Source organism: Haliotis rubra, unplaced genomic scaffold (genome assembly GCF_003918875.1).
Source record: "Haliotis rubra isolate DU_JTF1 unplaced genomic scaffold, ASM391887v1 Scf440, whole genome shotgun sequence".
In the NCBI taxonomy this organism is placed as follows: domain Eukaryota; kingdom Metazoa; phylum Mollusca; class Gastropoda; order Lepetellida; family Haliotidae; genus Haliotis; species Haliotis rubra.
This window is the reverse complement of record NW_025767125.1, coordinates 214135-226449: the sequence shown is the minus strand read 5'-3', so window position 1 is coordinate 226449 and position 12315 is coordinate 214135. Positions and strand designations below refer to the sequence as shown.

General features: G+C 36.2%; 2 protein-coding genes across 3 annotated transcripts in view; one reads left to right on the top strand and one right to left on the bottom strand.

Annotated features, from left to right (window-relative positions):
* The window catches only part of LOC124289414 (U1 small nuclear ribonucleoprotein 70 kDa-like), a 124402-nt gene that overhangs the window by 12747 nt on the left and 99340 nt on the right, over positions 1–12315 (top strand). The window contains exon 4 of the mRNA XM_046726035.1: positions 9465–9523. Within this exon, the coding sequence (XP_046581991.1) occupies positions 9465–9523 (59 nt within the window). The remainder of the gene's footprint in view (positions 1–9464; positions 9524–12315) is intronic.
* The window catches only part of LOC124289413 (potassium voltage-gated channel subfamily A member 1-like), a 139903-nt gene that overhangs the window by 93212 nt on the left and 34376 nt on the right, over positions 1–12315 (bottom strand). The window lies entirely within an intron of this gene.

Genomic DNA, 12315 nt, shown 5'->3' with positions numbered 1-12315 from the left:
CACTAATATTAGGGCTGGCTATCAATATATATCAGAGATCGATAATCGTTATTTAAATATTGGTCAATTATCGATAAATATCGGAGAAGTAACTTCCAGCACAAATGCCCAGAAATGTCTGAAAGAAATAGATATATTTCACCCTGATGTTGAGTGGAGTGGTGACATGTTTATGCATGCATAACACAAAACAGCATCCTGAACATAATTTGAAAGCAGCCCATGAATAAAAGCCTAATTTTGTGTTTGTGTAAATTAAATCTTGGTTCCATCACAAACATTTTATGTAGAATAATCCATGAAACTATTTTCATATTGTTAATCATTAATCATTTTTCCTATTGACGATATTTCTGATTATCAGTCTTTTAAGCCAGCCCTACTTAACATTCAAAATACACACAGAAAGATGACATTGTCATTATCTTTGATGCCATGATAGGTTGAAAGTGGTTTGTATTGCCACATTGCAAGAGGTGTTTTGTCATAAAACTGAAGACTTTAATTTGATTCTTTTTTAAATTCTGAATTCAATGAAATTTATCCAGTTTTGAAAGCGTCATTACCATTAATGCCAAGTGAAGTGAGGTTGAAGAAGCTTTTATACATTTTATCCCATGCACGCTATTACTTGACAGATTATATTGGATGAAGTTAAGACTGAATTAAAATACTCCAATCACAGAACTATGGGGTCAATATGCCCCAGCTTCAGTGATCATTAACTGATTCGAGATGTTGTCCTGCAATTGAGAGTACCCAGAAAACAAAACGTTGCACTGTGATGAACCACTTGATCAATGATTGGGTTAGGGCCACTGAACGCGAGAGATTTTAATCGCTGCATATCACATGTCCTGAATGGATGTGGAAGGCGAGTGTTGGAATTTAATGATTTGTATTGATGTTTTAAACTCGGCAAATATGGCTTGAGTCTCGCTGTGTTAGTTACGTGTGGCGGTTGTGAGGGAAACATGATGTATGAGATGTGAGTGATGTTATGCTTCTCGTATCGCAGAGATTCTCGTTAGTAAACAAATTATCTTCATTGATCAGTGATTGATGGGTAAATAGGTGAAAAATGGTCTTATTGACCAGATTAGTGTTCATATTGTCGTGTTATCAGATAGGATGTTTCATGTGTGATTGAACTGGTGTGAACATTGAACCACTTTCTTTTTACACGGACACTCTTCATTTCTTTTGTGCCTCAACATTGATGTTATTAGAAATTATTACCAACAGATAATGCAATTGTAATTGAAGAAAAAATATTAGTTTTTGACATAAGCATTGATACACTGCTTCTGAATGTAATGAACCAGATTCAACAAAATAAGTGTCTCCTGTCATGGATGTTTGATTTAATAATTTCTTTGATCATAAAAGAACTGGTATTTCAGAGATATATATATTATATATAATACCTTTGTGGACACTTTAGGAGTGTCAAGACGAGGTTTGATTAATAGGAATAGCAAAGATGGATGGCAACTGATATTCTTCTCAACTGTTGATAGGGTTCTTTTGAGTGTCTGGATGTGGTCTGAGTGTGGTCTGAGTGTGACTTATTACATGGAAGTGTTGTCATACAAATAGTATTTGACGTTGCCATGGCACTGAAGCATGTTAAACCTAATTTATTGCTGGTTAAACATAATTACAGTCATATAAATTGTCCTGACATTGCATCAGAGAATGAGATACTGCTGTATTATTACCAGAGAAATATATTAAAGGTACAGGGATTTACACGACACGAATTCCTGTAAATATTGACAATGGACACAACAAAATATATTAGCGGATCCACAGGGACTCAGAAAAAGTCTAAATACTCTTTGTAAATATTCCAATCAAGTGACAATACGTTATCACTGAGTTTGCTACTAGCTGAGTTATGTTATCATTTGCAATTCAATTACTGTAACAATGTAATGATCATGCTACACAATACAATAACAGTATTAATAATAATATTTAAGTGTCAAGGACCCCCAATTGTTGTCAAGGACCCCTGAAAGTTAAGAGTATGAGTCCCAGGAACCCTCAAATACAGGACTCCATGTAATTCCCGGAATGTTTAACTTAAGACATTAGTCTAGTTAGTTAGGTTAAACTTAACTTATAACAGTACATATTCCTAAAATAGTCCGACTTCATCTAGTAACATTCAGTTTTGTCTAGTATGCTCAGTTACACAATATAATTCTAAAATCTTCTGTAACTAGGGGCCATATTTAGGCGGAATCTAAAAATTTTATAGGGTACCAAGTGCTGAAAAGATGCAGAAAGTCATTTTCTATACCGGAGCAACATAAGACTACAACAAATATAGATGAGTCAAAAGTGTAAACATTCCTTCATTCAGTGTTGAGGATCCAAGTTAAAATAGAACCTCAGCATCTTAAGCTGGTTGTACAAGGCAACCCAATGGTTCTGGTGGTCAGTTAGCTGGTTGTGTCATATGCCCCACACTTGTAGGTCACTACTGACATCAGTCCCTGGTTCCCTGGCCAAGACGGGTGTATTTACAAGCCACAGTCACAAACCTGGCTGGGATCAGGTGGTCAGGCTCGCTGACTTGGTTGACACAGGTCATCGGTTCCCAATTGCGCAGATCGATGCTCATGCTGTTGATCATTGGATTGTCTGGTCCAGACTCGATTATTAACAGACCGCCGCCATATAGCTGGAATATTGTTGAGTACACGTAAAACTAAACTCACTCACTCACTCACAAAACTGGCATATTGGTAAATGCAAAATACAACTCTGCCCAAAACGTTTGCAGTTCCTTTGACCCAGCAAAATTCTAGACTGTTTTGTGTGATATGATGTGCTTGGAACATTGTTGATGTGATGGGCGCACATAACATGATTATTTTTCAGTTAGTTACTTTTTAGTGTCAGAATCTTGGATCCATGCTTAAACCAACCATTGAGTAATGCAAAGTGGCCATTCTCATACCTTGGCACTTGTTTCCAGAAGAAGAGCTCAGTGAAGTGCACTGAAGGTATTCCTTGGCATATTTACATAGACAATAAAGCATCTTTAGGCTTGTTTTGACATGTCATTATGTGTTAGCTTACACACTACAAACATAAATCTTGATCAGCCTATTCCCCAAATGACTTGGAAATTGATAGGATCAGTATTAATACTTTTTATGTCTTGCATTGGCTTTGTATGCAGAGCCAAAATTAGGACATGTGTTGGAAACGCAATGCAACTAGTCCCGCAGTCTCATAGTGACTGGTGTTGGGAATTGGTTGAAATCTCACAATTGATGATTGCTTCATTACCAACGAACAATCATCGACAAAAATTGGTTAGCGTCATTTTTCAGATTTTCCTATCCAGGTTGTTATTGCAGATATGTATAACATGATGCAACTTGCTTCTTTAAAGTGATGACTAATATATCATGAACATAAACTTTCTTGAGTCTTAGAGAAATATTCAGTCATGGCTTTTCAGTTAGTGAAGTGAGTTTTCTAAGAATTAAGCACGTTTTCAGGCCCTTACAACTTCTAAGATATGTTCCATTGTCAAGTTTTTCAAAGACTAAAACAGTAGTTCCAGAATCGTTTATGCTCGATTATGAGAAAATGTGATCGATTGCTTGGTCGTTTGGTCACTGCGACCAATCTTCGATTATTTCAATTAATCGTAACGCCACTAATAGTGACGCCATCAGTTGGCGTGGAAACAAGGGGATGCTGTTTGGGACTTGAAGGACCGACCTCCTTGTGTTAATGCAAATGTTGCTTGCCATGAATTGCTGCAGGAGACACTTGGGTAGATGGTTTGAATAATCATGCCTCTGCAAGACTGGTGTATTTTGACTCGTATTGACCAGCTTCCATATTGTCTTGGCTCTGAGGAGCTTGGACAGCTGTATGATATCTATTAAGAATAATGTTTGAATTAACAGTGTCCACTGATCACTTTCTTGGATACGTGAAACGTTCATCATTTTGAGGTTTCTTGTTGAGGATCCTGCTTGAGTCTGGACTTCAAAACCTGGCTATATCAAACCATACGATATTCAGAAATGGTACTTGTTGTTTCCCTGTCTCTTGTTCAGCCTAAAGGGGAGACAATGAGAACTAGTTAACTTGCAGTTTAATTTGTTTGAGTGGGGATCCATATTAATTTGTGGCATAGTATCTTCTCATGACAAGCACAGATGCACATTGCTCTATAAAAGTCCAATAATCTTGTTACACCCCATTTCACCACCTCAAAGTGCCGATATAAAGAATACATGAGTTTAAGTCCATATATTATGTCTCCCTACAAAAACAATATCAGTATATTTTAGAATATTGTAGACGTATTGTGATTGTAGTAATAAATACTGTTAGTAATATTGCAAATATACCTATAGAAATTTTCTGCAATTCCTATAGGTGCCTTCTCCATTGATCATATATCCTTGGCTTCTCGAACTATGTATGAGTAAGTGCTGTAGTAATGGCATTGCTTCCATCAGTTGTGGTCTAATAGAAACAGGTCTAATAGCAAGCGACATGTGGAATGGTCTGGCTAATTTAAGTTAAGACGACAATTGAGTTGAAAGGGCTGATGGACTTGGGGAAATAGCATCGTAATAAGGAGAGAAATATGTCGAAAGGAAAAATACACTGGCAGTACTTGCTTTAATGTTGACTGTTTATGTAAATTATAATAGGTGGAAGTGTTTTTGTGTAAATTTTGAAATATGAAAACTTATGTCTTGCTTTTGTTTTCGTTTGGATGTTTATGTATTTATATGGGGGGGTTGATAGGTGTGGCATGAGTAGGGGTGATACGACCGTAATGTTACTCCATTGCATATTTTCGACAACTGCTGTGTATCAAAGGAGCAGCCATGGTCAGAAATGTTTTTGAATTGACTGTACAGATTCATATGTGTTCCATTGTTTTATGTGAGCAAAAATGAACAAGACTATATGTACTCAGAATTATCTTATATAGAAAAATATGGATAATGGGGAAGATGACTTACTTTTCTTATCACTTTACCTCACCAATGATGGTCACTTTTGATGTGTGACATATTCCTTTCTCCTAGAGTCTCATTTATTCAGTGCTGACAGAGTGGACAAGCATGATGTAATGTTAGGGTTGAAATATCTTTATGAGTTGATGTCTGTTTGAAACAATTTGATATCCTAAGAATGGCATATGCATATTATATATATATTTCTGTATTTGATGTTAGTAAGTTGGTCCTTGTAGATATAGTGGAATGGTAGAAGGGAGACAACTCTTGGTGATTCTTAAGATATTTGGACCAAGACAGTCATTGAACTGAAGGACATGGTAATTGATAGTCATGTGTTGGTACTTCTATTGCCAGTATTACATATAAGTTGTTAATACATTTAGATCACTTTGGCATAAAGTTTATCTGTTGCTTGTGTAACAAACATTTTTTACTCCCTTTGTCCTGTGGTAAATTTTTGATTATTAGAAGACTTGTTCTTTGATCATTTGTCATGAGTAAAGATGTCATTTGTCACGAGTGGTTTTAATTTGATGGAAGAACATTTCCAGTCTTTTGTAAAGAATTATTGTCTAAAGAAATCTGTAGATATCTTTTGAGACCTAACTCTTACAAAAAAGCAATTGTGGACTTGGCCAATCAGTCAAAGGGAGACAACTCTGTGATGAGTTTTGGGTATGTTTTTTTATGTGTTGCAAGATAAAAATATTTTGACAATTTGGGTGAAATACTTGTTTCAGCTATTTCAGTTATCTGCCGAAGCGATTTTGTTATGCTTTTTGTCAAACATCAAAGATAGTGACATTTTCTAAATGGAAAGAGGAGGTAATTTTGAGCACAGCTTGATATTGTCAGGCTTCCAAGATTTCACATGTTGAATAAAATGGATCTCGCTCTTTCCACTAGTTTCAAACATTTTTATAAACAAGGCGATGAAATGAAAATGGCAGATCTCCATTAGCATTGACATCCTATGTTAGTGAAGCTTGCGTGTCATTCAAATTTTGAAAGGTTCAACAGTTATTCCTTTTGTAAATATTTGAATGTTTTGTCAAGACCGTCAGACTTCAATGAATGTCCATCCAAGTTGGTTTGCTTTGGGTGAAATGATTAGAAGCACATAAATAGGACATGGAAAAGGTGCAGCCCTTGCTATGCAGGAGGTTCAACATCAAGAGTCCCAACTGAGAAAACAGGCATCATTAACAACAAAATCGCGAAAATGTTTACTTCACAGGCAAGGAAAACAGAACATACTTTGAGCTAATGGTGTTGTGTTTGAGGTGGCTAGTGTTAAAGAGTGCTGTGGCCCAACTTTAATATGAACTATGTGAAGCATTTTGGAACTAGTAACCACTGATTTTCAGTTTTCGGAATGTTTTGAATTAATAGTCATTACATCTTATGTCAGCTCATGGAGTAATATTTTTTGTGACTGGCAAAATATCACAGGAATTTATTTTGGATTCATAACCTAGTGCATTTGGCATGACATTATGGAAATGTTTTAAATTTTGTTCAAAAGTGGATTTTTCAGAATTCTTATTTCTATAAAATATGAGAAATTGGGAAAATAAATTTGACATTTATTGCGCCGACTTTGGGCAGATTATCTTCCTTTTAGCAGATCTAGATAACTGCCCTGGGAAATTGATAGCATCACATTGTACTTTGAGTGCAGGGAGGGAACCATGCTTATGATCTCAGTGATGCTTAAAGGGTAAAAATCACTGTCTTGGAATCAAGCCACAACTGAACTTTTAACATCAGGGCTATCACAAGGACAACTAAATATCAATATCTGTATAAAACACTGGATATAGTTCAGCTTCAGAGCTACCTTTTACCACTTTCTGAGAAACACTTAAAGGGACACAACTCCTCCAAGCCGGTTATGCTACAATTGGTTGCATCTTACAAGATGTTTGATTTTACTATAGTTGCAGAAGCTAATTTGTCTCTTGACAAAAAATCTATCCTGCCTGTTTGATTTTCCAGTAGTTATTAATAATTGATTTTGACTGATATTGTCTTGTACTGGTCTAGTGAGCTGGGACATTTCTCCAGAGACCTTTTGCATGTTAATCTTGTAGCAAGGTTTCCATGACATGGCGATGCGGACAGAACATCATATGTCTTATTAATTGGCTCTCAGCTTCTCGGGGAACATAAATAAACAATACACCAGCTTAAAATAGGCATCCTTTGTTGACTTCTGATGAAATGGACACTTCCTCTTGAATTTTACACATTGAGATACACAATGCCTTATCACATGCCTGCCTTCCTTACAAATAATTTAATTTGATTATTAATGAAATCAAAATATGACCTATTTCACATTCATTCTGTTTTTCATCTTGTATGAGAGCAGCTTTGCCTTTGTGTAAGAATTACTCGTTGTGATACTCCACAGAAGTTAAAAACATGCAATCTTTTTTAAATATTTTTGTAAATCTGTATTGCCATGGCAGAATCTCATGATCCCTGACATCTGTTGAATGGTCTTGGATCCTTTTCATTTAAGTGTTCCCAATTCCTTATTTCAACACAGGACAAACTCATTTGCAAATACATAATAATATCAAAGCATTTCTCCAAATGTTGATATAAGATTCCATTATGGTCGGTAATGATTCTTGATAATAACAGCCGAACCTGAAGTTACGCTACTGTACATTATGAATGTGTATTCACCAGTGTGTGGCTGTTGGGTTTATTCCCGGTTGCCCCGGAGACCAGCTACTCTATCTATATGATAAACTTTGATATTGCATGTCCCTGGGGTTTTCACATACTTGCTCGTTATGAACTTGTGTGCAGTAAAACCCAGGAAGAGAAAGTCTCTGGCACGCGATAGATGGTGGAGAAGAAACAATTGTCTCCACCATAGTGTGCTGGAGAGACACATGTATCCTTGGTGCCTGTCACCATTAGGGCTTCAGCTTAAGTCGTCCATGCATACATTAGCATGATGGTTGATGATTGTCCCAACCCTTAAACTAGCTTATCATTTTTGAAAGAAAAGAAAGAGTGGTTTTGTATGTATGAGCAAGATTAATTACATTGGGATCTGATTTCAAACAAATTATTTCATAACCAAATTTCTTTGTTTGAGTGTAATTAATTTAATGTATCTGATTTCTTAATTTGTATGCTGAGACTTGTGCTCCTGTATTTATGTTTGATCTTGGTACTACAACTGTATGAAATATATATTATGCAATTTGGTTATGAACAGTGTATTCTGCACACTTATTTTCACTCGCTCGCACACGCGCACGCGCACACATACGAGCACATCTCTTGTTCCTCCTTTTCACCCTTTTCCTACTCTCTCTCTCCCATATAACCATCAAGATCATGTTGGGAAGTGTTTCAGAAAAATAATACTTTCGTCGCTCTTGTTTATAGGCTTTGTTTTGAATCTTGAAAGATAACTTACTGAGGCTGTTGTTTTTAATTAATTTAAGCTCATGTCGTTTGTTATTCTTCTTTAGCATTGAATTTAACATGTTTATTATTATAAGTGTTGAATTGTTTGATCTGAATTATATCGGGGAATGACTTGATTGCATCACAGTTTAGGTTTAAGAAAATGTTTGAGCCTTGCGATCAAATTCAAGAGTAACAGACGGTCATGGAAAGATATGTATTGATCACAAATGCATTATCAACATATGAATGATATTTGGAAAGCTCTTCTGATATATAAAGCCTGTATGAATATTGTATTGATAACTACTCATGTACATCATGAACGCCATAAATATTTAGTTCCTGTAGGGTATTTGATTACATTCCTCATATGACATTAAGGACAGTATCTCACCATTAACATAGTGACAGTTTTGTAAGGCTCAGCAGAGTTGTGTCCCTTAGATGTGCCAGAAAACTGTGACCATGAGTTCAAACCTCTGTCCAGAGGCACAAACAACATGGGCTTTTAACATCTGAATGTCAAAGACCAGCATCATTTCATGATTTCCAGGTAGAACAAGCTGATATGTGGTGATATAGCCAGAATACTTGCACATGAATATTGCTCACATGCCGTGATATAACTGGAATATAATTCCTATGCCCTGATATAGCCAGAATATTATTCACATGCCCTGATATAATGGGAATATTATTCACATGCCCTGATATAATGGGAATATTATTCACATGCCCTGATATAATGGGAATATTATTCACATGCCCTGATATAATGGGAATATTATTCACATGCCCTGATATAATGGGAATATTTTTCACATGCCCTGATATAATGGGAATATTTTTCACATGCCCTGATATAACCGTATATATTGTTCACATGCTATGATATAATCAGAATATTATTCACATGCCATGATATTACTGGAAAACTGTCTAAAGCCTTATTCTAAGGCTTGTCACAACCACATGCACCTTCCACTATAGTAAGTGTTGTATCTGTTTCAGGGGACCCAGCCTCCACTGCACCCGGTGAAGCTTACAAGACTCTGTTTATTGCAAGAATCGTAAGTGTTTCCTCCTTAACCCCACTTATAAACAGCTCCTGGAAGGGCTACAGTATCCCTGAATCACGGGCACAGACTAATGGCAACATTCTTATGGTGGTGTTGTATATACGATAGTACGGTCAGAATTGTCTGGATATTTTTACAAACCGATACATGAATGCCCCTGTAAATTGTCATTTGTCGACAAGATTATTGAGTACATTGTACCTCTAATGCAGGAAATGTGTCCCAGGTAGTACATTACGCTAAAACATGTAGCATACATGTATATGTATATGTAGCATACATCCCTGATGTCAATAAATATTTATCAATGTAAATTTATGAACATTAGTACTTTATCAATGATTCACTGCTACATATATTAATAATTGCTATTGTCAACATTGACAATTGGAAGGCAGTAATTTCAGTTTTAACCTTAAATGAAAGACAAGGTTCCCATTTGACATTGAATTTTCAAATGCGGGTTTATTGATAATTAGGTAATTGTTACTGACATGTACTGAATTTCTTTTTCTTGTGATGCTTTTTAATGGCACTCATGAGTAATTTGTGTTGATATAATAGTACATTAATTTCTATTCAATGACACATATGACCCTAACTCTTTCCCAGTTAATTGAACCATAAAGATCTGGGTTAGAATTGGTCTTCAGCAACCCATGTTTGCTGTAAGAGGCGACTAACAGGCTTTTTGACTTGGTTGACACATGTCATCGTATCCCAATTGTGTAGGTGATGAACTACTCGGAGCTCAACAAATAAGCTGAAACACAAGGTAGTGTTGGTGACATCATAACAATAGTTTACAATCACTGGAAATTATTAAGCACCTGTGTGTCCTGTTGTTTACTGTAAACAGAAGGTGAACATGCTTTAGGACAATAGGCTTCCTGAAAAAATATTTGTTGAACTCTGATATTCATCAAATGTTATGAAACCACTTAAGAAGGTCTATATTGTCGGAAAGGATCCTAACTTGGATCTGTTTTGTATGGTCACTATTAGAGGAGGAAAGGATCCTAACTTGGATCTGTTTTGTATGGTCACTATTAGAGGAGGAAAGGATCCTAACTTGGATCTGTTTTGTATGGTCACTATTAGAGGAGGAAAGGATCCTAACTTGGATCTGTTTTGTTTGGTCACTATTAGAGGAGGAAAGGATATTATTAGACCCAAAATCCTATGTATCAAAAGTTCTGTTTGACCAAAATTGCAATCTATCTAAATTTCTATCTTCACAAAGCTAGAATATCATGCTAAAGTTCTGTTTCAATAATATTAGCCCCTAATGTCCCAGCATTTGTCATACCCTCTTCCGAAGTGACCAAATGAAAAATGTTTTGTTTTGGATTTGATGTGCTGCAATTTGAGATGGTGTTGTAAGGTAAGTTGAAGCATTAGGCTGTGCAGCAGCAGACGTAAGGTTGTATCTTTACACTTTCTGCATACTAACTTGCAGTGCAGATCCAGGAGAGCCAACACTACTCCATTGAGGATCATATCGCAACATTCCACCATGTGGCAGACTGCCAATCAGCTGACTTTGCCATTCCGCTTATGGGTCAGTTGTGATAGGGCCATTATAATGGAGATTGTCCTTGCTTAGATTTATGTGAAGTGAAGTAAGTTCTCAAGGAAGGCAATGAATAAGTTGGGTTAAAGATGCGAGTGTGGTACTTCTGTGTACGCAGTGATGGAGAAATGGTTCCGTATCAACAACAGATTATCAACTTCATGAATATAATCTGGCACATCTATGCTGAATCATCATAGAAGGGTTCTTTTATCTACTCTTTCAACACCATGGGGAATTTCTAGACTGTGTTGGGTGTGTTTGCTTTATCAACTGAAGAGTATAGGGGTCGGGTGGATACAATGACTGATGATGTCACAATAACTGATGGTGACACAATAACTGATAGTGACACAATAACTGATGGTGACACAATAACTGATCTCACAATAACTGATAGCGACACAATAACTGATGTCACAATAACTGATAGCGACACCATAACTGATGGTGACACAATAACTGATGTCACAATAACTGATAGCGACACAATAACTGATGTCACAATAACTGATAGCGACACAATAACTGATGATAACACAATAACTGATGGTGTCACAATAACTGATGGTGACACAATAACTGATGGTGTCACAATAACTAATGGTGACCCAATATCTGATGTCACAATAACTGATGATGTCACAATAACTAATGGTGTCACAATAACTGTCACAATAACTGATGTCACAATAACTGATGATGTCACAATAACTGATGATGTCACAATAACTGATGGTGTCACAATAACTAATGGTGACCCAATATCTGATGACACAATAACTGATGGTGACACAATAACTGATGGTGTCACAATAGCTAATGGTGACCCAATATGTGATGTCACAATAACTGATGGTGACACAATAACTGTCACAATAACTGATGTCACAATAACTGATGGTGACACAATAACTGTCACAATAACTGATGATGTCACAATAACTGATGGTGACACAATAACTGTCACAATAACTGATGATGTCACAATAACTGATGTCACAATAACTGATGGTGACACAATAACTGTCACAATAACTGATGATGTCACAATAACTGATGATGTCACAATAACTGATGGTGACACAATAACTGATGGTTTGTATGTCAATATCAGATCCTGCTTCTCTGGAGAATATATCAAAACTAGAAGCAATATTATTAGACCCAAGTTTCTAATCCTGAATTCAATCTCACCAATATCCTGCAT